This window comes from Muscardinus avellanarius, assembly GCF_963383645.1.
Source record: "Muscardinus avellanarius genome assembly, chromosome: 10".
Lineage (NCBI taxonomy): Eukaryota > Metazoa > Chordata > Mammalia > Rodentia > Gliridae > Muscardinus > Muscardinus avellanarius.
In genome coordinates, this window is record NC_137796.1 from 77,736,652 (window position 1) to 77,762,634 (window position 25,983).

At 43.1% G+C, this 25,983-nt stretch overlaps 1 protein-coding gene across 1 annotated transcript in view; it reads left to right on the forward strand.

The window, feature by feature from the left end:
• LOC308268737 (cytochrome P450 3A2-like) overlaps positions 1-25,983 on the forward strand; it is a gene marked incomplete at its 3' end in the record, with an annotated part of 78,396 nt that overhangs the window by 30,263 nt on the left and 22,150 nt on the right. The window contains exons 4-8 of the mRNA XM_080703845.1: positions 1,770-1,883; positions 2,147-2,235; positions 7,414-7,562; positions 17,639-17,766; positions 18,964-19,030. Of these exons, the coding sequence (XP_080559971.1) occupies positions 1,770-1,883; positions 2,147-2,235; positions 7,414-7,562; positions 17,639-17,766; positions 18,964-19,030 (547 nt within the window). The remainder of the gene's footprint in view (positions 1-1,769; positions 1,884-2,146; positions 2,236-7,413; positions 7,563-17,638; positions 17,767-18,963; positions 19,031-25,983) is intronic.

The window sequence follows — 25,983 nt, forward strand, 5'->3', positions numbered from 1 at the left end:
TTGTGGGCATTCATTGCCCCATTGTTATTCCTCTTTCCCATGATTTTGGAAGTTTGTGCCCTCTCTGGGTTCTTCCCTAGGTCACTACGACTTCACTTAAGGTGCTGTGGATCTCGAGTCTGTGGTATCTCAGTCCCCACTACTCCTTTACTGGGTTGTATTGCAGAGTCTCCGACCCAGGGAGTCAATCGAGGCTGCTTTAGACCATGGGGGGTGCCAGTTTGGGCGTTCTCCTATGGTTTAATATCTCTGCCACCACCACTCCCCCACTGGGTCAAGTCCCTAGGAGTACAGTACTGGGATTTCTCCTCTAGGGGCCACAATTTGACTCACTGTTAGTGCGCAGATGGAGTTGTCATGGACTCGGTGAATTCGCTGCTGCTGCCATCGGTAGCAATATGGCGCCGTTGCTACGCCCTCGGCCGTGAGGCTGGCGTATTTCTTTTCTGATTTTGAACTCCACTCTGAGTCCGTGCAGGGTGCACTGAGCCCAGCCCCTGGGAGCTTTAGCTGATCCCTGCACCGAGAAATTTGCTGAATCCCGCCCGGCTGTTCCGCAGCGGCTCACCTCGGCTCAATGTCCGCCGCTCCTCTCTGGAACTTGGTGGGCCGTTGAGTGAGTTGGTCTGGTGCTGTCTGGTGAACTCGCCACTGCCGCCAGCAGTAAGGCGCTTCTGGCGCGTTCTCGGGCATGAGGCCGGCGTATCTCCTCTCTGGTTTCTGAGCTCTGTTATGAGTTACCTTCCTCTCTGGAGCCTGGTGCTGCAAGGCAAAATGGCGCCCGCCATTTCATGCTGCGGCTCCGGCTGCAGCACTGCGGTCTGGCTTCTGGTGTTTCGTTTTTCCAGCCCTCTTTTTCTCTGTCCCTTACAATTACATTTTCTGTTTCTCTTCTGATGGTGTTTTCTGGCTATGAAAGGCGCTGATTTTGTGGTAATAGAGATTGGTTGTTAGCAGGGCTCATAAGCCCCATTTTGCTCCATCTCCATCTTCCCAGAAGTCCATCTGTTGTGAAGTTTTATGTCCCAGGTTTTCTTCTAAAATTTTTATAGTATTAAGATTTACATTTAGGTCTTTTATCTGTTTTGAGTTAATATTTGTATATGGTGTTAGGTAAGGGCCCAATTTTATTCTTTTAAATGTAGTTATTATTTTTCAACTATATTTAGTGAAAAGAATATTATTTTCTTCACCAATGTTCTTGAAAACCTTGTCAAAAATAACTTGACCATATATGGAAAAAAAAACCCCAAACTTATCAAAGTTAATCAGGAAACCAAGTATGGGAAGGAGGTATGGGGAGGGATGGCTTAGGGACACTGTAGGGAGTGACTGTGTGATGTGTGCATGTATATCTCCACAAGTTTTTAAAATCTCATTAAGATGTATGACTATGATGCACCAATAAAATTTTATTTAAAAAAAGTGAGCCAGGAATTGTGATGCACTCTTGTAATCCCAGCATTCAATAGGGTGAGACTGGAGGATCGTGGTTTGTGGACAGCCTCAACTACTTAGTAAGGCCCTCCGTAACTTAATGAGGGCCTTACTAATGAGGCCCTGTTTCAAAATAAAGAATAAAAAATAGGCAGGGGGTGTATCTTTGAGGTAGAATGCTCCTGGGTTCCATACCCAGACCCACAAAAACTAAACTAAATTAAACTAAACTAAACTAAACTAAACTAAAAAGTGATGTTTGCTTAGGATGTTACACAACTGTAAACATTGCCAAATTTTGAGATGAATTATCTTTTGTTTTTTAATTTTAGGAATTTGGTCCAATGGGATTTATGAAGAAAGCCATCTTCATATCTGAAGATGAAGAATGGAAGAGAATTAGAATGGTGTTATCTCCAACATTCACCAGTGGAAAACTCAAGGAGGTTAGAAAATAAGAGGACTTTTATTAAAAGCTTAAAGAATGAATCAGGGGGTCAGGTTCAAAGTGAAGTCATATTTCCTTTGCAAGTGTTGGTCTTCTGAGAAAGTGATTCCTAAGAATGGTGTTTTGTCTCTATGTCCTACATTAATCTCTCTAAATTTTATTGTAAAATGTCACATACTACTTCATGTTTATCAATGTCTTATCTTTTCAGGATTTGATTATTCATGTTTAACTGTAGATGGTTTTATGTTTTGTGCTTAGATGTTCCCCATCATTGATAAGTATGGAGATGTGTTGGTTGAAAACCTGAGGCGAGAAGCAGACAAAGGCAAGCCTGTCACCATGAAAGAGTAAGTATCGGTGTAACCACTGGAGTTCAAAGTTGAGTCACAGCATACTCTAGTTGCCTGCAAGGGAGATAAATTCTTCACTGTTGAGTTACTCCACTGACCACAGAGAAGCTGAGGTGTGGAGTTAAGACTTCAATGGGCCACCCAAGAACAGGTGGCTCCAGGAGTAGGCAGAGCTGTGTGAAAAAAGTGCCCCTCCTTTGTGTATAGGAGCCAGGGTTAGTTTAGCTTTTACCTTTCAACTTGAATGTCCTTAGATGACAAAATAAATACTCTATAAAAGAGAAACATACTCATATCTACATTGGGAGTTGTTGAGACTAGGGAATAGTGGGAGAAGAAAGTGCTTGATACCTAGTGAGAGGCAGGTAACAGGACAGGAAAGTTACAATGTGGAACTCGGAACAACTTAAAACTCTGCTTTTGATAAGAATATGAGGAGAATGCTCAGTATTAGAATCCCCACCAATTTTCCTTCCTCTAAAGTAAAAAGAAATAAGGCTGTAGAAAGGATAAGTGTAGAATATCAGTATCATTAATTATGCAAGTGGGGGCATTTTTATTTTTTTAGACACTTTTAATTACACAGGAACAACAGGTGTAAACTCAGAGTGTCCTAGGCAGACTGGGACATGTGATTAGTTACCTCACATATTGCTATATTCATTTTGGATTGATTTGTTATTCATTAAAAATTTTTTATCGATAGTATAATTTTACATAATAATGAGATTCAAGAAACATACATGCACTCACCACATAGCATATTTTCCTTTCCATACCAACCCCTCCCAATTTTGTTCTTCCTCCCCATATATATTAGTGAGATTGGTAGTGAAATCTTAAATAGACCTATCCTTATTTGAACTGTTCTCTTCCTCAGTCATCATTTTCCTCCTCCCCAATTTCCTCCTCCAATCTTTTCTCATGATTCTATGGGTTTTTCCCTTCACTTTACTGAAGTCTCTTTTGTCTCCTATTTTATTCTAGCTTCCACATACCAGAGAAAATATATGACCCTTCGTTTTCAGAGACTGGCTGGTCTCACCTCATATGATATTCTCTAGTTTCACCCTTTTTCCTGCAAATGACATAATTTTGTTCTTCCTTATGGCTGAGTAAAATTCCATTTTGTGTATATGCCACATTTTTGTTATCTATATATTTGTCGTGAGCATACTTTTTCCCATATAATTTGCCTATTTTGAGTTGTGATTTGATAAAGGGGAGCATGCATTTATTATTATGGCTTTCTAACAGAAATTCTTTTGGAAAGGTACCTACAAGAGGTATGGCTAGGTTATGCGTTGGTTACATTCTTAATCTTTTCAGTAATCACCATACTGATTGCCATGAAGGTTGTACTAGTTTATGATACTACCAATAATGTAAAATAATTTCTATTTCCACACATCCTTTCCAGCATTTATTATTGTTTGTATTCTGGATGACAGCCATTCTAATCGTGGTTAGATGAAATCTCAGGGTAGTTTGGATTTGCATTTTCCTGATTGCTAATGATGTTGAAAATTTTTTCACATTCTGAGCCATTTGTGTTTCTTAATTTTGGAAGTGTTTATTCATTTCTGTAGCCCATTTTTTGGAATTAATTTTTTGAGTTCCTTATTCTAGAATATTCTAGATATAGTATTCTATCATAAGAGTAGCTTTGAAGAATTTTCTCCCAATCTTTTGGCTCTCTCATTAAATTCTTGATTGTATACTTTGCTATACAGAAATTTTTTAATTTGATGAAATCCCATTTATTAATTCTCAATTTTATTTTCTTGTTGAGGAAGTCTCTACCAGTGACTACGTGCTGAAGAATTTCTGATTTAATTTCTATTTTTTTTTGTGTGTGTGTGTGTGTGGTACTGGAGATAGAACCCAGAGGCATTCTACCACTGAGCTACACCTCCAGCCCTATTTTTTATTCTTTATTTTGACACTGGCCCTCACTGAGTTGCAAAGGGTCTCACTATGTAGCTGAGGCTGTTCACAAATCATGATATCCCAGTCTCAGCCTCCCAAATGTTGGGATTACAAGTGTGCACCACCATGCCGGCATAATTTCTAATGTTTTTGAACCCTTTTGAGTTGACTTTGTTCAGGGCAAGAGATGGAGGCCCACTTTCATTTCTCTACATATGAATATCCAGTTTTTCCAATACCTTTTTTTTTGAAAAGGGTGTCTTTTCCAACTAAGCATATGTGTAGGGCACTTTGCAAAAATCAACTGACTATGCATATAAGGATTTGTTCTCTTCTTTCTATCTTCTCCTCTCCTCTTTTATCTAATTTATTTTTCTCTTCTATTCCATTCCATTAATCTATGTGTCTGATTTTTGTCAGTACCATGTGATTTTTGTTACTGTATTTCTATAACTTAATTTGAATTTACGTACTGATTCCTTCTTGTATTGTTCTTATTGCTCAGGATTTCTTTGGATATTCTGACTCTTTTATCCCTTCATATAAATTTTAGGACTGTTTCTTTCTTCTAGCTCAGTGAAGAATGAAATTGGTATTGTATTAGGAATTGTATTATATCCGTAGCTTGTTTGTGGTAGTATGGCTATTTTCATGATATTTATTCTGCTTTACCAAGAAATGGGGAGGTCTTTCCATCTTCTGCGTTTTTCAATTTCTTTCTTCAGTGTTCTATCATTTTCATTGAGGAAATATTTTACCTCTTTGGTTGCATTTGTACCTAAGTACTTTTTTGTGGTATTGGGGATTGAACCCAGGGACATTCTATCTCTGGGTTATAGCACCAGCCCTATTTTTTATTCTTTATTTTGAAACAGAGTCTCACTAAGTTGTGGAGGGCCTCACTAAGTCTGAGTTTGGCTGTGTAAATCTGTGATCCACCTGCCTGGCCTTCCAAATACTGGGATTACAAGTGTGCAGCACCATGGCTGGCTCCTACATACTTTTTTAAGGCTATTGTGAATGGAATTCCTTCTGGATTTCCTTTTCAGTGGGTTTGTGTATAGAAAAGCTTTTAATTGTTATATGTTAATATAGTACCTGGACATTTTGATGAAATGGTGTTTCAGCACTGGAATTCTTCTGGATAATGTTTTATTATTATTTTTGGATCTTCTAAGTATAGAGTCATATCACCTGAAAAAGATAATTTCTCTTTGTTTTTGTCTATTTGTATCTCTTTAATTTTCTTCTTTTGCCAAATTGTGCTGGATAAGATTTCAAAAATAATATTGAATATGAGTGGGGATAGTGGACATTCTTCCCTTGTTTCTGATTTTAGAGCAAATGCTTTCAGTTTTCCCTATTCATGATTTTGGCATTGGATTATCACATATTGCCTTTATATATTATGGTAAGTTCCTTCTATCCCTAATTTCTTTAATGTTTTTTTTTTATCATAAATGGGTGCTGGATTTTGACAAATGCTTTTTTCTGAGTCTGTTGAGATAATAATATGGTTTTTGTCATTAGTTCTGTTTATGTGATAAATTACACTACTGGATTTGCAGTAGGGGTCTAGGTTTGATTGGAACTTTGAAACTGTTAGCCACTTTGGAGAGATTCTATCAACACACTCTGATGGACAAGTGGATGCTGATCTCTGTTGAACATCTGGATTGCAGGGCCATCCAAGGATTCCACTAAAAGGGCAATAACACCAACTCCCCTCAGTGAAAATTATCTCTGCAGGACCTGGAGACTTCTGTGCCTTTGAATATGGATTTCCAAGGCATAGACTCCAAATTTAGACATGTCTAACTGCTGGCTGGAATAGTTTAACACAGCTGCCAGCTCCAGCATGGGATCATCCAATGGCCCCCACCTCAGCTCCTCATTCACCAGATTAGATGCACAGAGGTCTTTTCAGACATCTGCTCTTTGTGGATCTTCTGATGCAGCTAAAGTTATAACTGTATTTCTTCTTCTGAGTTCAGACTCTGTTTCTTCTCTTGCAAGTATTATCTCTTGGTTCAATTCCAAATCATAAAACAGCTGGAATTTGCAGACTCCCTCTGTTCTGCCATTTAAAATCATTGTCTGATTTATTATTGATTTTAATGGGAATAGTCTTAGTTCTTACATGGCACAGTAATGACTCTTCCTTCAGGAAAACCTTCGATCCTTGGACCTGGGAAAGAAAAGTTTTCTCCAGGGCTGTAGCAAGGGTATGGAGAAGTAAGGATGATGTTCCTGAGGCTCAGAAGAGGATGTTGGTGTAGCATGATGGACTGAGGAAAAATCAGTTCAGAGGAGATACTGTGCTTGGGCAAGACATAGGTCAAGGTAACTTTAATTGAGTCCCCTAAGAAGAGTCAATTTCTCCACCTGTCTTGCTGATGCTCAGTGTTTACACTTCTATTAATGTCCACATTCCACTCATACTGCTGTAATTTGTCTGATTATGAGTCTCTATGTCTCTGTGATTTTGTTCCTTGAGTTCAGAGGTGAGTTTAACTCACCTGAATGTCTCCATCACCTCTAGCACAGGGAAGCTGTGCCATTTGCATGTGATAAGGAGCTCACAAGTGAATGTGATAGGAGCACAGGCTCATCACATGGTCCAGCAGGTAATTCTGACAATGTGAGGGTCTGACTATCTTGCCTGGTCATATAAATTTATTCTCACTTCTTTTTTATTTTTTATTTTTTATTGGTGCATTGTATTTATATATCATAATGTGGCAAAAACTTGTGTAGATATACATGCACACATCACCCAGTTAGCCCCTACTGCATCCCCCCCCCATTCCTCCTTCCCATGTTTGGCATAGTGGTTGACTTTGATATGTTTAAGTACATCATGTGCTTTGGAGAGTTTCCTTCTTCCCCCTAACATCCCCTCAGTTAGGTTGTCTTATTTGCTTCTCTATAGAATCTCCTTTTTCATCTAGAGTTCCACCTATGACCATTTCTTCTTAGCTTTCACATATTAGGAAAAGCATCTGCTTTCTTATTGTTTGTGACTGACTAATCTCACTTGGCATAATGTCCTCCAATTCCATCCATTTCCCTGTAAATGATGTAATTGTGTTTTTTTATGGCTGAGTGAAATTCCATTGTGTACTTATCCTACAGTTTTGTAATCCATTCATCTATTGATGGACATCTTGGCTCACTTCTTTCTTCACAGGTAGCAGGACTGAAAAGAGGTGCAAGGTTTAATTTTGCATTTCTTTTTCTACTCAGCATCTTTGGGGCCTATAGCATGGATGTGATCACTGCCACATCATTTGGAGTGAATGTTGATTCTCTCAACAACCCACATGATCCCTTTGTGGCCCAAACAAAGAAGCTCCTAAAGTTCGATTTTTTTGATCCATTGTTTTTATCAGTAGGTAGGTAAACTATTTCTTCTCTCTCTCTCTCTCTCTCTCTCTCTCTCTCTCTCTCTCTCTCTCTCTCTCTCTCTCTTGGCCTCCCTTAAAAATAATTTTTAGAGATATAATTCCACATGCTATATAATTCATCTACTTAAAATATAGAACTCAGTGATTTTGTACTTTCAAACACTTGTGCACCTATCACCACTGTAAATTATAGAACATTTTTCTTCAGTAAGAAAACTTTTGGATTTTCACTTTCAACATTAACCCACTTGTCCTAAACAACCACCAATATACTTTGTTTCTGTGGATGTGCCTATTCTGGACAGCTCACAGAATTAAAATAATAGACCATGTGGTCTTCTGTTACTGGCATTTTTGATAAAGTAATGTTTTCAAGTAAAACATGTATTATTATGTTATTTCAATGAACAATATATCTATTTAATGCATTTTGTATATTTATTAATTAGTAGATGGATATTTATATTATTTCTACATTTGGTCATTGTAAATAGTGATATCATTAATTTATGTCCAATATTGTGTTTGAACACTTGTTTTCAGTACTTCTGGACATATACTTGGGGGTGGAATTGCTGAATTATAAGCATTTATGTACTTAACATATTAAGGAACTGATAAAATATTTCCCACATTAGCTGTGGTGCTTTTGCATTCCTGTCAGGACATATTTATTTGCAGTTTTCCTTTTTTATACAATCATCTGGTTTTTGTATCACAGTAATACTGGAACTATAGAATGAATTTAGAAGTATTTACTATTTTTCTAAATTTGGAAGTGTTTGTGAAGATTTGGTGTTAGCTATTCTTTAAATGTTTGGTAAAATTTAGCATTGAAGCCATCTGGAACTGAGCTTTCTTTTCTTTTTCCTCACAAATTAATTTCTTTTATTAAATGTTTGATATTTTAAAATATATTTTTATTGGTGCATTTTAGGGAAACATCACAATGGAATACAAGACTTTTGAGGATTTCCAAGCACACATCATCCAATTGGCCCTTATCCAATCCCCATCCCACTCCCTCCCCCTCCGTCAATCCCATACTTGATTTAGTAATTAACTTTGATATATTTGTTTACATACATCATGTGTTGTAAAGAGATTCCATCTTCCCCCATTCCATTCTCTCTGATTGTTCACCTTAATTGCTCCTCCATAGGGCCCCTTCTTCAATCAGATTTCCTCCTATTACCCATTTTTCCTAGTTTTTGCATATTAGGGAAAGCATCTGATTTTTTTTGTTTTCTGTGATATTTCTTTGTGTATACCCCAATGCAAATTCTGATCCCACTCTTGAAGGCCCCAGCACCATTCTGGCCACCCGACAGACTCTAATCCTGCTTCGCTGGCTCCAGTACTAGCCTTGCCTCATGGCAGGCTCCATCCTGGCCTCAGAGGCCCCAGAACAGGCCTTACCTTAAGGCAAGCTCCTATCCCAGCCTCTTTGGCTCCAGCTAAAGCCTCACAACATGGCAGGCAATAATCCCGGCCTTTCTGGCTCCAGGACCAGCCTCGCCACAAGGCAGGCTCCGATCCCGGCCTTGGAGACCCCAGCACTGGCCATGCTTCATGGCAGTCTCCAATCCTGGCCTCACTGGCCCTGACACCAGCCTCATCCCTCAGCAGGCTCTGATCCTGGCCTCCGAGGCTCCAGCATTGGCCTTGCCTCACAGCAGGCCCCAATCCTGACCTCACTGTCAGCACTGGCCTTACCCCTTGGCAAGCTTCGATCCTGGCCTAGGAGGCCCCAGCACCAGCCTTGCTTCATGGGAGGCTCTGATCTCTGCCTTGCTGGCCCCAGCACCGGCCTCAACCCTCGGCAGACTCCGATCCCAGCCTCTGAAACCCCAGCCCCAGCCTTGCCTCGCGGAAAGTTCTGATCCCGGCCTTGCTGGCCCCGGCACTGGTCTCACCCCTTGGCAGGCTCCAATTACGGCCTTGGAGGCCCCAGCACTGGCCTTGCCTCACAGCAGGCTCCAATCCCAGCCATGCTGACCCCAGCACTGGCCTCACCTTTTGGCAGGCTCTAATCCCAGCCTCGGAGGCCCAAGCACTGGCCTTGTCTCATGGTATGCTCCGATCCTGGCCTCTGAGGCCCCAGCACCAGCCTTGCCTCACGACAGGCTCTGATCCCAGCCTCACTGGCCCCAGCTCCAGCCTCACCCCTTGGCAGACCTTGGAGGCCCTAGCTCCAGCTTTGCCTCATGGCTGGTTCTGATCCCGGTCTCACTGGCTCCAACACAAGTCTCACCCATTGGCAGGCTCTGATCCCTGTCTTGGAGGCCCCATTACCAGCCTTGCCTCATGGCAGGCTCTGATCCTGGCCTTTCTGGCCCCTGCACTGGCCTAGCCACCCAGCAGGCTCCTATCCTGGCCTCAGAGGGCCCGGTACCAGCCTTGCTGTGCATCAGGCTCTGGTCTCTGTAACTATGAGGAGGTCATCTACAGATGTTCCCTTTTTCTACTTTTTTTTTTTTTTGGTGGTACTGAGGTTCCTGGATACCCTTCTACCTCCGGGCTATACTCCCGGAGACCTATTTTTAAAATATATTTTTATTTTGAAGTAGGGTCTCTTAAGCCAGTGAGGCTGGCCTCGAACCTGGGCTATCCTCCTGTCTCCGCCTCCCAAATGTGGGGATTACAAGCATGTGCCACCTTGCCTGGAGCTCTTCAATTTTTCTTTTTAAACATGAGAGAGTAGTATATGTCTTTTGCGAAAGCTGTGACCTCAAATACCTAAGTGTCAATGAATTTTGTCTTCCCTTCAAAGGCAGAGGTCCACAGCTTCACTTTGGAGAGCAGGCTCTGCTGCTCCACATGCACCCTGGCCTCCCGCTCTGCACAGGGGAGCGTGGTGACCATGAGGGCCGATGACTCCTAGTACACGCAGCGTGGCAGCCCATCCTGACTACATGGGACTCCCTCTGAAACTCTCCAAACACTTTTACCACTTAACATGTTGTCCAGAATTCCCAAGCATGTGTTGCAGGAGCAGTCTACTTTTGGGGAGATTTCCTCAAAAGTTCAAGGTAGACTGGACTGGATCTGTCTTCCCCTCCAAATTCTGGTCACCACCACTGCTGCTGCCTCTGCTGCCATCTCGGTTCTCTCCTGAACACCTTTTCCACAGTTTGTTTTCCACAATTCCTGAGCATATGCAGTAGTAGCTGTATACCTTTGAGGGTATTTCTTTAAACTTATGAGGTGGATTGGATTGAATCTCTGCCTCTACCCACTACTAACCACTGTTGCCACTGCCACAGCCTTCTCAGTTCTTTTCTGAACACCTTATTCACATAGCATGTTGTCCCAAATTCCCCAGTGTGAGTGGTGGTAGCTGGGTTTCCCACCTGAGGGATGAGCTCCTGGGATGCACGGCTGGGCTTTCCAATGATGCACTGAGCTCCCAGGATGCGTGGCTGGGCTTCCTGTCCCTGTGTTGAGCTCCCAGGATGCGGGGGAGGGCTTCCCGCCTGTATGCTGAGCAACCAGGACTTGCAGGAGGGCTTCCTTTCTGTGCCCTGAGTTCCCAGGATGCGTGGGTGGGCTTCCCACCTGTGGACTGAGCTTCTGGGACGTGTGGGAGGGCTTCCTGCCCTTGCGCTGAGCTCCTGGGACACACAGCTGGGCTTCCTGTCTCTATTCTGAGCTCCTGGGACACGTGGGAGGGCTTCCTATCCCTGTGCTGAGCTGCCCTGGACATGCAGCCAGCTTCCCGCCCAGTCTTCCGGGCACCCTCCACCACACCAGGATTATTTTTCTTACAAGGTGTGCTGTTAAGAGTTCTTCCAGATATCATTTTTCTTGTGTGGCTGGCGCCTCATTGTCCTCTTGCTTCTAATCTCACCGTTATCCACTCTCTCCTGAATTCTAGGTAGAAAATCACAGCTGGAAATGTCTCCTTAAGTTGTCCCAATCAGGTATTAAACCAAAATCTGATGTCCAGGGCTTCTCCGAGAAATGCATGTTCATTGCGGTGGCTGGGCTGCTGCCATCTTACCCTGTCTCACAAATTAATTACCAAATTAATTAGACCTCATCCAATCCCCATCCTATTCCCTCCCCCTCCCTCGATACCATACTTGATTGGTGATTATCTTTGATACATTTGTTTATGTACCTCTTGAGTTTTATTTCTTTTTATTATTTATTTATTATATATATATTTTATTTATTATTTTTTTGTAATCATACATCACTTTGGAATACAAGATTTGAGAGGATATACAAGCACATATCATCCAATAAGTCCTCATCCAATCTCCATCCCATTCCCTCCCCCTCTGTCAATCGCATGCTTAATTGGTAATTATCTTTGATATATTTGTTTACACACCTCACGAGTTTTAAAGATATTTCATCCTCCCCCATCCCCTCCCCTCTGATTGGTCACCTTAATTGCTTCTCAATAGGGCCTTTTCTACTACTCGACCTCTTCCTGTTACCCCTTTCCTCCTAGTTCTTGTTAATTAGGGGAAGCATCTGGATTTTATTTTATGTGCTATTTCTATATGCATGCTGCATTGCAAGTTCTGATCCTACTCTTGACGGCCCCAGTAGTGGCCTGGCCACCCAGGGGACTCTTATCCCGATCTTGCTGGCTCCAGCACCGGCTTTGCCTCATGGGAGGTCCTGATCCTGGCCTTGCTGGCCCCCACACAGAACTAACCCCTCAGCTGGTTAGTTCTGCTCCTGGCCTTAGAGGCCCCAGCACCGGCCTAGCCTCATGACAGGCTCCAATCCCGGCCTCGCTGACCCTGGCACTGGCCTAACTGCTTGGCAGGCTCCTATCCTGGTCTCGCATGTCCCAGCTCCGTTCTTGCCTCACAGCAGTTTCTGATCCCGGCCTCGCTGGCCCTGGCACTGGCCTTACCCCTCGGCAGAGTCTGATCCCAGCCTTGGAGGTCCCAGCACCAGTTTTGCCTCACGGCAGGCTCCAATCCCAACCTTTCTGGCTCCGGCACCAGCCTAACCCCTCGGTTGGCACCAATCCCTGCCTCGGAGGCCTCAGTAGCGGCCTTGCCTCATGGCAGGCTCTGAACCTGGCCTGATTGGCCCCAGCACTGACCTCACCCCTTGGCAGGCTCCAATCCTGGCCTTGGAGGCCCCAGTACCAGCCATACCTCAAGGCAGGCTTCGATCCCAGCCTCGCTGGTCCCGGCACCGGTCTAACTCCTTGGCAGGCTCCTATCCAGGCCTTGGAGGCCCCGGTACCAGCCTTGCCTCACAGCAGGCTCTGATCCTGGCCTCGATGTCCCTGGTATTGACCTAACCCCTTGGCAGGCTCCGATCCCAGCCTTGGAGGCCTCAGCACCGGCCTTATCTCACAGCAGGCTTCGATCCCAGCCTCACTGGCTCTGGCACTGGCCTAACATGTCAGCTGGCTCTGATCCCCATCTCAGAGGCCCCAGCACCAACCTTGTCTCACGGCAGGCTCTGATCCTGGCCTTGCTGGCCCTGGCACCAGCTTAAACCCTTGGCAGGCTCTGAACCTGGCCTCGGAGGCCCCAGCACCGGCCTTGCCTCAAGGCATGCTCCAATCCCAGCCTCGCTGGCCCCGGCACTGACCTAACCCCTCGGCAGGCTCCGATTCTGGACTCGCTGGCCCCGGCACCGACCTAATCCCTCAGCAGGCTCTGATCCTGGCCTCGGAGGCCCCATCACCTGCCTTGCCTCACAGCAGGCTCTGATCAGAGCACCCTCTTCACCCAGCAGGTTGTCCCACGTTCCCGAGGTGCATGGTGGTAGTATTCCACCTCTGAGGTAATTTCTTCAAAAGTTCCAGGTGTATTATGTCAGATCTCTGCCTTCCCTGAGTACTTGCCACTTGCCAATGCGACTGTCTCCACCCTTTCAAATCTTTCCCAAGCTCTTTTCCCATACCGCACAATGTCCAGTGTTCCAAAGTATGTGCGACGGTAGCATTTGACCTTTGGGGTAATTTATTCAGAGGATCAGGGTGGGTTGGATCAGATGTCTGCCTCTCCCAAAGAAAAGTCTCCACTGCCATCTCGGCCACTGCTGCCACCACCGCCTTCCTCCTAGGTCTCTGCTAGACTCTCTCCTTACAGGTGATGTCCAGGATTCTTAAAGATGTAGAGAAGCCTCAGTCCTCCTTCACGGAGAATTTTTCCAAAAGTTCCAGTTCAGATGTATATGTTTTGTCTGCATCTCCAATATTCTAGCTGCTGCTTCGGCCATCTTAACCCCTCTCGAATATTTTTCTTTTTTTATTTTCCCTTTTTAAAAAAAAAAAAAAGAGAGAAGAGAGTATGTGTAGTTTTGGGAGGATGTGGGTTCAGACACTCGGTAATGATGAAAATTTTTTTTTCATTCCAGGTGTGTGGGGTGGGAGTCTCCTAAGGGTGCCCCGCCCATGCCCGCCCATGCGCCCAGGGTCAGGGCCAGGCAGCGCGGACCTCAGGGTCCTTCCAGATGGGGAGGGGCTTGCCTAAGGGTGCCCCGCCAGTGCCTGCCCATCCGCCCAGGGTCAGGGCTGGGCGTCCTGGACCTCAGGGTCCTTCTGGGTGGGGAGGGGGTCGCCTAAGGGTGCCCTGACAGCACCTGTCCATCCACCCAGGGTTGGGGACAGGCAGTCCACCCTCTTGAGTTTTAAAGAGGTTCCATCCTCCCCCATCCCATCCCCTCTCATTGGTCACCTTAATTGCTTCTCAATAGGGCCTTTTCTACAACCCGACCTCCTGTTACCCCTTTCCTCCTAGCTTTTGCTAATTAGGGGAAGCATCTGGCCCTGATCCTGGCCTCGCTGGCCCCTGCACTGAACTAACCCCTTGGCTGGCTCTGATCCCGGCCTTGGAGGCCCCAATACCAGCTTTGCGTGATGGCAGGCTCCGATCCCAGCCTTGCTGACCCTGGCACTGGCCTAACCTCTTGGCAGGCTCCTATTCTGGTCCTGGAGGCCCCAGCTCCATCTTTGCTTCATGGCAGGCTTCGATCTCGGCCTCGCTGGACTCAGCACCGGCCTTACCCCTCAGCAGGCTCCGATCCTGGCCTCAGAGGCCCCCAGCACTGGCCTTGCCTCACGGCAGGCTCTGAACCCGGCCTTGCTGGCCCTGCCACCAGCCTAATCCCTCAGCAGGCTCCATGGCCTTGGAGGCCCCAGCACCGGCCTTGCCTCAGCGCAGGCTCTGATCCTGGCCTCGCTGGCCCCAGAACCGGCCTAACCCCTCAGTAGGCTCTGATCCCAGCCTCGGAGGCCCCAGCACTAGCGTTGCCTCACGGCAGGCTCTGATCCCAGCCTCACTGATCCTGGCACTGTCCTAACCCCATGGCAGGCTCCTAGCATGGCCTCGATGGCCCCAGTACCAGCCTTGCCTCACAGCAGGCTCTGATCCTGGCCTCGCTGGCCCCAGCACCAGTCTTTCCCCTCAGTAGGCTCCAATCCTGGCCTCGGAGGCCCCAGCACCGGCCTTGCCTCATGGCAGGCTCCAATCCTGGCTTCGCTGGCCCCAGCACCGGCCTAACCCCTCAGCAGGTTCTGATCCCAGCCTTGGAGGCCCCAGCACCGGCCTTGCCTCACAGCAGGCTTCGATCCTGGCCTTGCTCGCCCCTGCACTGGCCTAACCCCTCTGCAGGCTCCAATCCTGGTCCTAGAGGATCCAGCATTGGCCTTGCTTCACAGCAGGCTCTGATCCTGGCCTCGCTGGGCCCGGCACCAGCCTCACTCCTTGGCAGGCTCCAATCCCCACCTCGAAGGCCCCAGCACCGGCCTTGCCTCATGGCGGGCTCCAATCCCAGCTTTGCTGTCCCTGTCACTGGCCTCACCCCTCGGCAGGCTCCGATCTGAGCACCCTCTTCACCCAGCAGATTGTCCCATGTTCTCGAGGGTGCGTGGTGGTAATATTCTGCCTCTGGGGTTGTTTCTTCAAAAGTTCCTGGTGTATTGTGTCAGATCTCTGCCTCCCCTGAGTACTTGCTGCTGTCATTGCTGCTGCCTCTACCATTTCAAATCTTTCCCAAGCTCTTTTCTGACACTGCATGCTGTCCAGTGTTCCTAAGCCTACGCGACGGTTGAATTCGACCTTTGGGGTAATTTCTTCAGAAGATCAGGATGGGTTGGATCAGATTTCTGCTTCTCCCAAATATAAGCCTCCACTGCCATCACTGCCACCGCTGCCAGCACCATCCTCCTAGGTCTATGCTGGACTCTCTCCTTACAGGTGATTTTTAGTATTCTTAATGATCTAGAGAAGAAGCAGTCCTCCTTCGTGGGGAATTTTTCCAAAAGTTCCAGTTCAGTTGGATATGTTTTGTCTGCATCTCCAGTATCCTGTTGCCATCACGGCCATCTTAACCCCTCTCCAATATTTTTAATTTCTTTTTTCTTTCCCTTTTTTTAAATAAGAGAAGACAGCATGTGTGGTTTGAGGAGGTTGTGGGATCAGGCACTCAGTAGCGATGAATTTTTTTCTTTCCTCCCTTTCAACAGCCTCACCACGCAGAGCAGCATCTGCTGTTCTAAGTGCACCACGGCCTGGCTCAGCACAGCAGTGCTGGGTTCCTCTGTAGCTTGTGGCAGGGCCTCCTGTTTGGTACCAGACCTCCAGAACTCGGGCTTGGCCTCCTACTCAGGCCCCAGGCCTTCCAGGGGGTGCTGGTGGGCTCCAAGCATGCCCCCTGCCTGGGGCAGGGGCCTTATGGCCTGGGCCTCCGGACCTTTTGGGGGGTGCTTGTGGGCCTGAGCACACCCCCTGCTAGGGGCTGGGGGCCTTGCGCCCCAGGCCTCCAGACCTTCTGTGGGGTGCTGGCAGGCCCTGCATGTGCCTCCCGCCTGGGGCCGGGACCTTGTGGCCTGGGCCTCTGGACCTTCCAGGGGGTACCACAATACTGTATTATTTTTACAGTTATACTTTTGATTTGATATTTTGGAGATATCTGGGTTTCTGTGTTATCAGGTTCTGATATTGTGGGGTTGTGGGCGTTCATTGTTCCATTATTGTACTTTTTCCCCATGATTTCAGAAGTTTGTGCCTTCTGTGGGTTCTTCCCGGGTCACCACGACTTCACTTAGTGTTTTCTGGATCTTGAGTTTGTGGTTATCTCAATTGCCACTACTCTTTGACTGGGGTGTATTGCAAAGTCTCAGACCCAGGGAGTTAATTGAGGCTGCAGTGACTGTAGGTGTGTCGGGCTGGGTGTTTTCCTATGGGAAGCTGCAACTAGGGTGTGGTATCTCTGCCACCACTACTCCTTCACTAGGTTGGACTGCAAAATCTCAGGCCCAGGGAGATTATTAAAGCTGCACAAGTCCCTGGGGGTGCAGTGCTGGGATTTCTTCTGTAGGGGCCACAATTTCACTTATGGTTGTTGTGTGCACTGATCTGGAGCTGTCCCAGGCATGGTGAACTCTCCACCACTGCTGGAAATATGGCGCTGTTTCAACCCTTTCAGCCGTGAGGCTGGTGTATTTCTTCTCTGGCTTTGAGCTCTGCTCTGAGTCCCTGGAGGGCATGATGAGCTTGGCCACTGGGAGCTTTAGACGCTCTTTGTGCTGAAAGAACTGCTGAACTACACCCAAATGATCCGCAGCTGTTTTTCTCAGCTCCTAGTTTATCTTTCCTCTCTGGAGCCTGATGCTGTGAGGCAAGATGGTGTCAGCGCAGCTCCACTACCACGATGCGGGCTGGTTTCTTCTCTGGTCTCTGGTTGTTCTTCTAGTCTTCATTTTCTCTGTCCCTTGTATTTACAGTTCCTATTTCTCTGCTGATAGTTATTTCTGGCTATGAAAAGCACTAATTTTGTGGCAATAGAGATTGAGTGTTAGCAGGACTCATAAATGCCGCTTTTCTCAGTCACCATCTTTCTGGAAGTCTCCAGAAAAGAATTTTTAATTGGTCTTTTGAGGTCTATGGCCCTTTAGTCATTATTGAATGCATCATTTGATTTCCTTATATTTATGAGTTTCCCAGTTTTCTCTCTGTGCTTGATTTCTGACTTCATCCACAGTAGTTGAGGAGCATATGCTATATAAGTTTTTTAGATTGTGCAATTCCTCCAGCTACATTTTGCCTTTTAATTAATACTTATTTTTTTCTCTGTAGTGATCTTTCCATTCCTTACTCCAATATTTGAGAAGTTAAATATTTCCATTTTTCCAAAAGACTCTACAAGATTTTTCCAGCAATTTGTAAAAAAGATGAAGAAAAATCGTCTTGATGGTAGACAGAAGGTAAAATATGACTCTGTGGTAAACATGAGTATGTTCATTTCTTGATAATGTATTGGACTCACATAAAATTTGTGTATTTTATCTGTATTTGTTAAAGGTTGATGGAGGATTCTAGGTTTGAGCAGGAGAGCATTTATATTGGGTAGCGAAGAAGGTCAAGTTTGGGAAAATTGATAAGAGGAACTTGATACACAGTGTTTAACATTTAAGAATAAGAATAAAAATTATCATGCTATGGATTTAGTATTGCTGAAATAGAAATCTTTCTACTCTTTTCCTCAAAACTTTATTCAGAGATGTAAATTATTTCATTATTTTTATTGGTGTTTTGTAGTTGTGCATCTTAATGGGGTACAAAATGGTAGAGGAATACATACCTTCTCATGTTTGGCTTAGTAATTGACATTGACAGTTTATGAATGTACATCATGTACAATAGGGAATTTCCCTCTTCTCCCTTCCCATCACCCACGATTAGGTCACCTTATTTGCTCATTTATGATTTCACTTTGTCTAGAGTTCCTCCTGTAAGCTTTCACATATTAGGGAGAGTATATCATTTTTTACTTTTTGTGACTAACAGGGTGTAAAATATTTTTAAACATTATTTGAATGGTACTATAATGTCACCATGTTTTATATTGGCAAAGAATGATGTCTGCAGGTCTCAGACCCAGGATTGTTACTCCAGGTTCACTGAGATTTTTATAGTGTTCTGTGAGCTTGGAGCATCTCAAGACACACACACACACACACACACACACACACACACACACACACACACACACTAAACCCTGGTAAGAATTTGTAGAAATGGCAACAAGGAAATCCAGGAGGCCATTCCTTAACTTAAGGCTGGAGATGAGATAGGATTAAAATCTGGCCCTCTTAGTGAGCTAGCAAGTGTGACAGGAAAGATTCATCCACTCTCTTGCCAGGAAGCTGTGTTTAGAAACCAGAGAAGACTAGGACAAGGGAGAGCAAAACCAAAAACCTTGGGAACCACAGCTGATTTTCATTCAGAAAACATCTTTGTTTCCAAAGATTGCTGATGAATTTTTTTTTGTTGTTGTTGATCAGACATGCTCAGCCCAAATTCTGGGCTTATAGGACCCAAATTTTCAGGTGTTTGTGTTCTGTACTTATTTACTTCTGACCTCATGAGTGACCTTCTTTCTTTGAAATTTCTCTTTCCAGAACCGAGTGGATTTTCTTCAGTTGATGCTGAACTCCCAGAATTTCAAAGACTCAGAGCCCCATAAAGGTAATCAAGGATGCTCCATTAGTCTACTGACAGATAAGCTCAGAGGGAGGGATTATTCTGGAAATGAGTAGGAAGTTTCCCATGCAGAGGAGAAATTCTGCCAAATTTCAGAAAGACATATGGCTGTATGCTACCAACACAACATTTCCATTATTGTCAAATCCAAGCTTCCAATGGTTTGATAATTACCCTATAAATATCTTACCCATTTTCAATGGATTCTAGAGCAGAGATAGACTAATATTTGTATAGCACTGTGAACACATATTTGTCTACATATGCTTCTACACATCTATCTATAGATAATTTCCTCTCTCTCTGCCTTTCTCTCTCATTCCCTGCTTCCCTCCCTCTTTTTGATCTAACAAAAGTTTCTAATGGGGCCATGCACTGTGGAAACAACATTCATTGTTGAATAGGCACTGATAATTCCACTCACCTGATCCTATTGTTTATATTTTATGCCCAATACCCTTCTGTAGACCCATTTTCTATTTTATTTTTTGTTTCTAATTTTTATAAATTGTTCTATAAATTTTATACATTCATTGTTCTATGAATTTTGTACATTCATTTCTATTACTTAATGGTTCTCAAAGGTAAAATATCTTCTTCTCCACCTAGGATGTGCATAAAATTCTTCTGTTTCAACATTCCATGTACAGGAGTTACAGACATGGGCCACCATACTGGTTTATGGACAACTAATTTAGAGTCAGAGTTTCTCTGTAGTCCAGTATTGTTCCCTGTGTTCCCCAAACATGTTTAGATGGATGATTCTTGAATTTACCACACAATGAAGCCTTATTATTACAAACTTTCTTAACAATTTTTAGATATGTTTTTGATAGAATAATTTAAAGTTTCCTGAGGGACCAAGTCTCCCCATTTTTTCTTATAGCTAAGGTACTTTATAAAAATTTCAGTGGTATACTGATAATATGGCATATGTTAGATAGCAATATTATTTTTTGTTTTTTTCCTTTTTATTTTTAGTATGCTTTTATTGATAATTTACAGTCTTCATATAATAATGTAAATCATGCTGACAGTGACATATACATGCATATAGCACTTAGTGTCTCCACCCCTGCCATTGCCTCCCCATGTCCACTCTTCCTCATACAGAGTACTGATATTGACATTGGTATTTTCATATTTTATGTGTAGGTGATGGTAGTAATTCTATTAAAGAACCTCACTGTTTCCTCCTCTTAGAATACTTTCCCGGCTCCACTGAGGCTTCTCCTCCATTATCTGGAGTCTCTCTGGTATCCTAATTACTCCCTAGCTTTGGTGTATTAGAGAAAATGTTTGACCCTCTGCTTTCTGTGGCTGGATACTATCACTTGACAAATGTTCTCCAGATCCTTCCATTTTCTTGCAAATGACATAATTTTGTTCTCTATTGATGAGTAGAATTCCATACTATATATTTCCAATAATTTTGTAATCTATTCATCTGTTTATAGACACCTAGGTTGGTTCTGTAATTTTTTTGTTTTATTTTATTTTATTTTTGATTTTATTATTTTTTATTTTTTTATTATTATTTTTTTATTGGTGCACTGTATTCATACATCATAGTAGGATACATACTTTTGTAGATATACATGCACACTTTTCCCAGTCAGCCCCCACCCAATCCCCACCCCATTCTCTCCCTATCCCTCCCTCCCATGCTTGGCTTAGTAGTTGACATCTAGTATTATGGCAATTTATCTAAAATTAAAAATGATAATCTCACATAACAGTTTTATTTGTCTGATACCAAGCTTTTGATGACTTAAAGATAACATTTCAATATTTCTTTTTGCTTTCTTTCTTACCAGAGAATATTTTTTTCTATTTTTTAGGTGAAACTATCATATATTTATATATTTATTTTTCAGAAAAAAATCTATCCTACTGTGAAATATGGACTCTAGGTACCCAAAACGATCTTGAAAAAGAACAAAGCTAGAAGATATGTATTTTCTGATTTCAAACCATATAAAGCTACAATAATTGAAACAGTGTAGTACTATTCTGAAGGCAGATATATAAACCATTGGAGTTAAATAAAAGCCTAGAGATAAATTCTTCCCTATATTGTCAAGTTATTTTTGACAAGGTTTCCACGAACATTTGGTGGTGGAAATATTAATCTTTTAACTAAATATTGTTAAAAAATAATAATTACATGGAAAAGAATAAAATTGGACCCTTACCTAATCCCATATACAAATACTAACTCAAAATAGATAATAGTGATTTCTTGGTTATGATTTCAATGGCACAGGCAACAGAGGAGTATACAAACTCCCTAAAAAATAAAAAAAATATTGTATATCCAAAGACAATGTAAACAGAGTTAACAGTTACTAATAGAATGGGATAAAATATTTCCAATTGCTATATCTGAAGGTATATTAATATCCCAACTAGAAATCCTAAAAATTAACAACAATAAAGGCAAACAATACCATTTAGAGATAGGTAAAAGACTAACATAAATAATGAATCTCCACAGATAACCAATCTTAGTTGTCTGTTGGATGGAAAATCTTGTTTCTCCAGTTCTGGAGTGTGTTATCTATTTCTTCTTTGTAGTTAATCTCTTTGAGTATTTTCTCTAGTGCTGGTTTTGAAGACATAAATTCCTTCAGTTTCTGTTTGTCATGGAAGCTTCTTATTTCTCCATCTAATTTGATAGAAAGTTTTGCTGGGTAGGAAATTTTTGGCTGGAAGTTGTTTTCTTTCAGAGTTTGGAATATGTTACTCCAAGCCCTTCTGGCTCTCATAACTTGGTTTGGGAAGTCTGGAATGATTCTAATTGGTTTGCCTCTGAATGTCACTTGGCCCTTTGCTTTTGTTACCATTAAGATTCTCTGCTTGGCTTCCACATTGGTCATTTTGACAATTATGTGGCATGGGGATCCTCTTCTCCGATCCTGTCTAAAGGGAGTTCTATAAGTTTCCTGGACCTGTGTATCGACCTCTTGCTCTATGTCTGAAAATTTTCTGCTATTACTTCCTTGAAGAGATTGTTGATCCCTTTGGTTTCACTTTCTTTTCCCTCCTCTATTCCAATTATTCTTAGGTTAGCTCTCTTAAAATGGGCCCATATTTCTTCAATATCAGATTCCTGCTGTCGGATATTTTTTTTAGATTAGAAACTATGCGTTCATTTTTGGATTGCTCATCTTCTAAGAGCGAGATTCTGTTCCCCATGTGTTCTAATCGGTTGTTTGTGCTTTGAATTGAGGCCTTTACTTCATTCATTGCATCCTTTATCTCTTTTTGGCTCTCTCTGAGTTCTTTTCGAAGCACCTCTATTATTTCTAAAGTTATTTTCCTGATTTGATCTTCTAGAAATATCTGATTTTCTTTTATCGGGTTCTGATGTTGTGGGGTTGTGGGCATTTATTGCTCCAGTATTATTCCTCTTTCCCATGATTTCGGAAGTTTGTGCCTTCTCTGGGTTCTTCCCTTGGGTCGCTATGACTTCACTTAAGGTGTTCTGGATCTCGAGTCAGTAGTATCTCAGACCCCACTACTCCTTTACTGGGTTGTATCACAGAGTCTCTGACCCAGAGAGTCGATAGAGGCTGCTTTAGACTGTGGGGGGTGCCAGGTTGCACGTTCTCCTATGGTGTGATATCTCTGCCACCGCCCCTCCCCCACTGGGTCAAGTCCCAGGGAGTACAGTACTGGGATTTCTCCTCTGTGGCCCGCAATTTGACTCACTGTTCTTGAGTACGCAGATGTAGCTGTACTGGCCTCGCTGAATTCGGTGCTGCTGCCGCCGGTGGCAATATGGCGCCGCTGCTACGCCCTCGGCTGTGGGGCTGGTGTTTTTCTTCTTGGTTTTGATTTCCACTCTGAATCCCTGCAGCGTGTGCTGAGCTCGGCCACTGGGAGCTTTAGATGCTCTCTGCGTGGAGAAATCCCGTCTGGCTGTTCCGCAGTGCCTCACCTCGGCTTGCTGTAGCCGTCCCGTGAATTCGCTGGTGCCGCCGGCAGTATGGCGCTGCTGACGCATCTGCCGCGGCCTCAGGCGTGAGGCCGGTGTATCTCCTCTGTGGCTCTGTTCTCAGTCTGCTTTCTCTCTGGAGCCTGGTGATTTTTTGTTTCACTGGTGATGGTGTTTTCTGGCTATGAAAGGTGCTGATTTTGTGGTAATGGAGATTTGTTGTTAGCGGGGCTCTTAAGCCCCGCTTTTCTCGGTCGCCATCTTCCCAGAAGCCTGGTTCTGTAATTTGGCTGTTGTGAATTGTGCTGCTATAAATATGGGTATGCATATGTTACTGTAATTCTCTGGTTTTAATTTCTTTGGAAAGATACCCAGGAGTGGTATAGCCAGATTAACATGGTGGGTCCATTCCCAGTTTTCTGAGGAATCTCCACACTGTTCTCCATAGAGGCTGAACTAATTTGTAATCCCACCAATCATGTAGAAGAGTTCTAATTTCCCCACAACTTCACCAACATTTATTAATTTTTTACTTCTTGATGATTACCATTCTGATTGAGGTTATATGGAATTTCAGTGTAGTTTTGATTTGCATCTCCTTGATTGCTAATGATGTTGAACATTTTTTCATGTATATATTGGCCATTTTTATTTTTTGTGAACTGTTTATTCAGTTTATTTGTTCATTTGTTGATTGGCTTTTTTAGTATAAAGTTTTCAAATTCTTTTTTTAAAATTCTAGATATTAGTACTCTATCAGGGGGATGACTGACAAAGATCTCCCATTCTGTAGGTTTTCTCTTTGGACTTTTGATTTTTTTTGTGTGTGTGGTATTGGGGTTTCTGGAAACCCTTCTACCTCTGAGCTACACTCCCAGACCTATTTTTATGCGTTTTATTTGGAAACAGGGTCTCTTAAGCCAGTGCGGCTGGCTTTGAACATGCGCGATCCTCCGGTCTCTGCCTCCCAAATGTGGGGATTACAAGCATGTGTCACCATGCCCAGCATTGATGGTTTCTTTTGATGAGAAGAAAGTTTTTAATTTAATGCCATCCCATTTATTAATTCTTTTTTTCATATCCTGAACTTTGGGGGTTTTGTTTAAGAAGTTACTACCTGTGCCTATATATTAGAGTGTTGGACTTTTGCCATTCTCTAGTAGCTTCACAGTCTCTGGCGTAACTTCCAGGTCTTTGATCCAACTAGAGCTTACTCCTCTGCAGGATGAGGGGTAAGGATTTAGTTCCATTTTTCTATGACTGGATAAACAGTTTTCCCAACACCATTTGTTGAAAAGGCTATCTTTTTTCACCATATATGTCTGGCATCTTTGTTGAAAATCAATTGATTATAAGTGTATGAGTTTGTTTCTGTTCTGTTCCATTGGTCTATGTATCTATTTTTACCATGCTGTTTTACCATACTGTTTTGATTACTATATCTCTGTAGTATAATTTGAAGTCAGTAATTGTGATGCCTCCTGCATTGTTCCTATTGTGGAGGATTGCTTTAGCTATTCTAGGTCTTTTGTTTTTCCATATGAAATCTATGACTAATTTTTTTCTACATCTTTGAAAAATGATATTGGTATTTTTTTTGGTGGTACTGGAATTCCTCTAAACCCTTATACCTCCGGGCTATACTCCCAGACACCTATTTTTTATATTTTTTATTTGGAAACAGGGTGTCTTAAGCCAGTGAGAGTGGCTTAGAACCTGAATGATCCACCAGTCTCTGTCTCCAAAGCGCAGGGATTACATGCATGCACCACAATGCCCAGCATGATATTGGTATTATGATAGAGATTGCATTGACTCTGTAGATCATTTTTGGTAGAATGACCATTTTGATAATATTTATTCTTCCTATCTAAGAGCAAAGCAGATCTTTCCGTCTTTTTTTTTTCAAATTTTTATTGGTAGCATTGTATTTTTACATTATAACGGGGTAAAAAAACTTGTGTAGACATCACTCAGCCACTCCCCACCAAGTCCCCACTCCAATCTCTCCCCATCTCTCCCTCCCCTGCTTGGCTTAGTGGTGGACTATGATATGAATAAGTAAATCATGTGCTTTAAAGAGTTTCCTTTTCCTCCTCCCATCCCAACAGTTAGGTTGCCTTATTTGCTCCTCTATAGGATCTCCTTTTTAACCTGGAATTCCTTCTATGACCCATTTCACCTTAGCTTTCATATGTTAGGGAAAGCATCCAACTTCTAACTTTTTGCTACTGACTAATCTTGCTTAGCATAATGTCCTCTAGTCCCATCCATTTCCCTGATAATGCTGCAGTTGTGTTTTTCTTTATGGCTGAGTAAAATTCCATTGTGTACATATCCCACAGTTTTGTAATCCATTCATCTGTTAATGGACATCTTGGCTAGTTCCATCATTTGGCTATGGTGAATTGTGCAGCTATGAACATAGATACACATGCATTAGTTTGGTAGTTTGGTTTCCTTTCTTTTGGGTAGATACCCAGAAGTGGTATACTGGATCAAATGGTAAATTTGTTCCCATTATCTGAGAATTCTCTTCAGTTTCATGCAATCCCACATATTGATTCACCTTTTAATTTGTTGTGCCTTTGGGGTCTTGTTGAAAAAGTGTTTATCTGTGCCTTTGTGTTGCAGTGTTGAACCTACACCCTCTTTAAGGAGCTTCAAGGTCTCCAGTTTAATTTACAAGTCTTTGATCAATGTTAAATGGACTCTTGTGCAGGGTGAGAGAGTGGGATTAGTTTCCAATTTTCTGCATATGGTTAACCAGTTTTATCAAAACCATTTTTTGAACAGTGTATGTTGTTGGCCCCTTGGTCAAAAATCAATTGGCTTAAAATGTGTGAGCTTGTTTCTGGATCTTCTATTCTGCTCCATAGGTCAATGTATCTGTTTTTGTGCCAGTACCATGCTGTTTTTATTACAATGGCTTTGTAGTATAGTTTAAAATCAGGTATTGTGATTCTTCCAGCATGGTTTTTGTTGCTGAGAACTATTT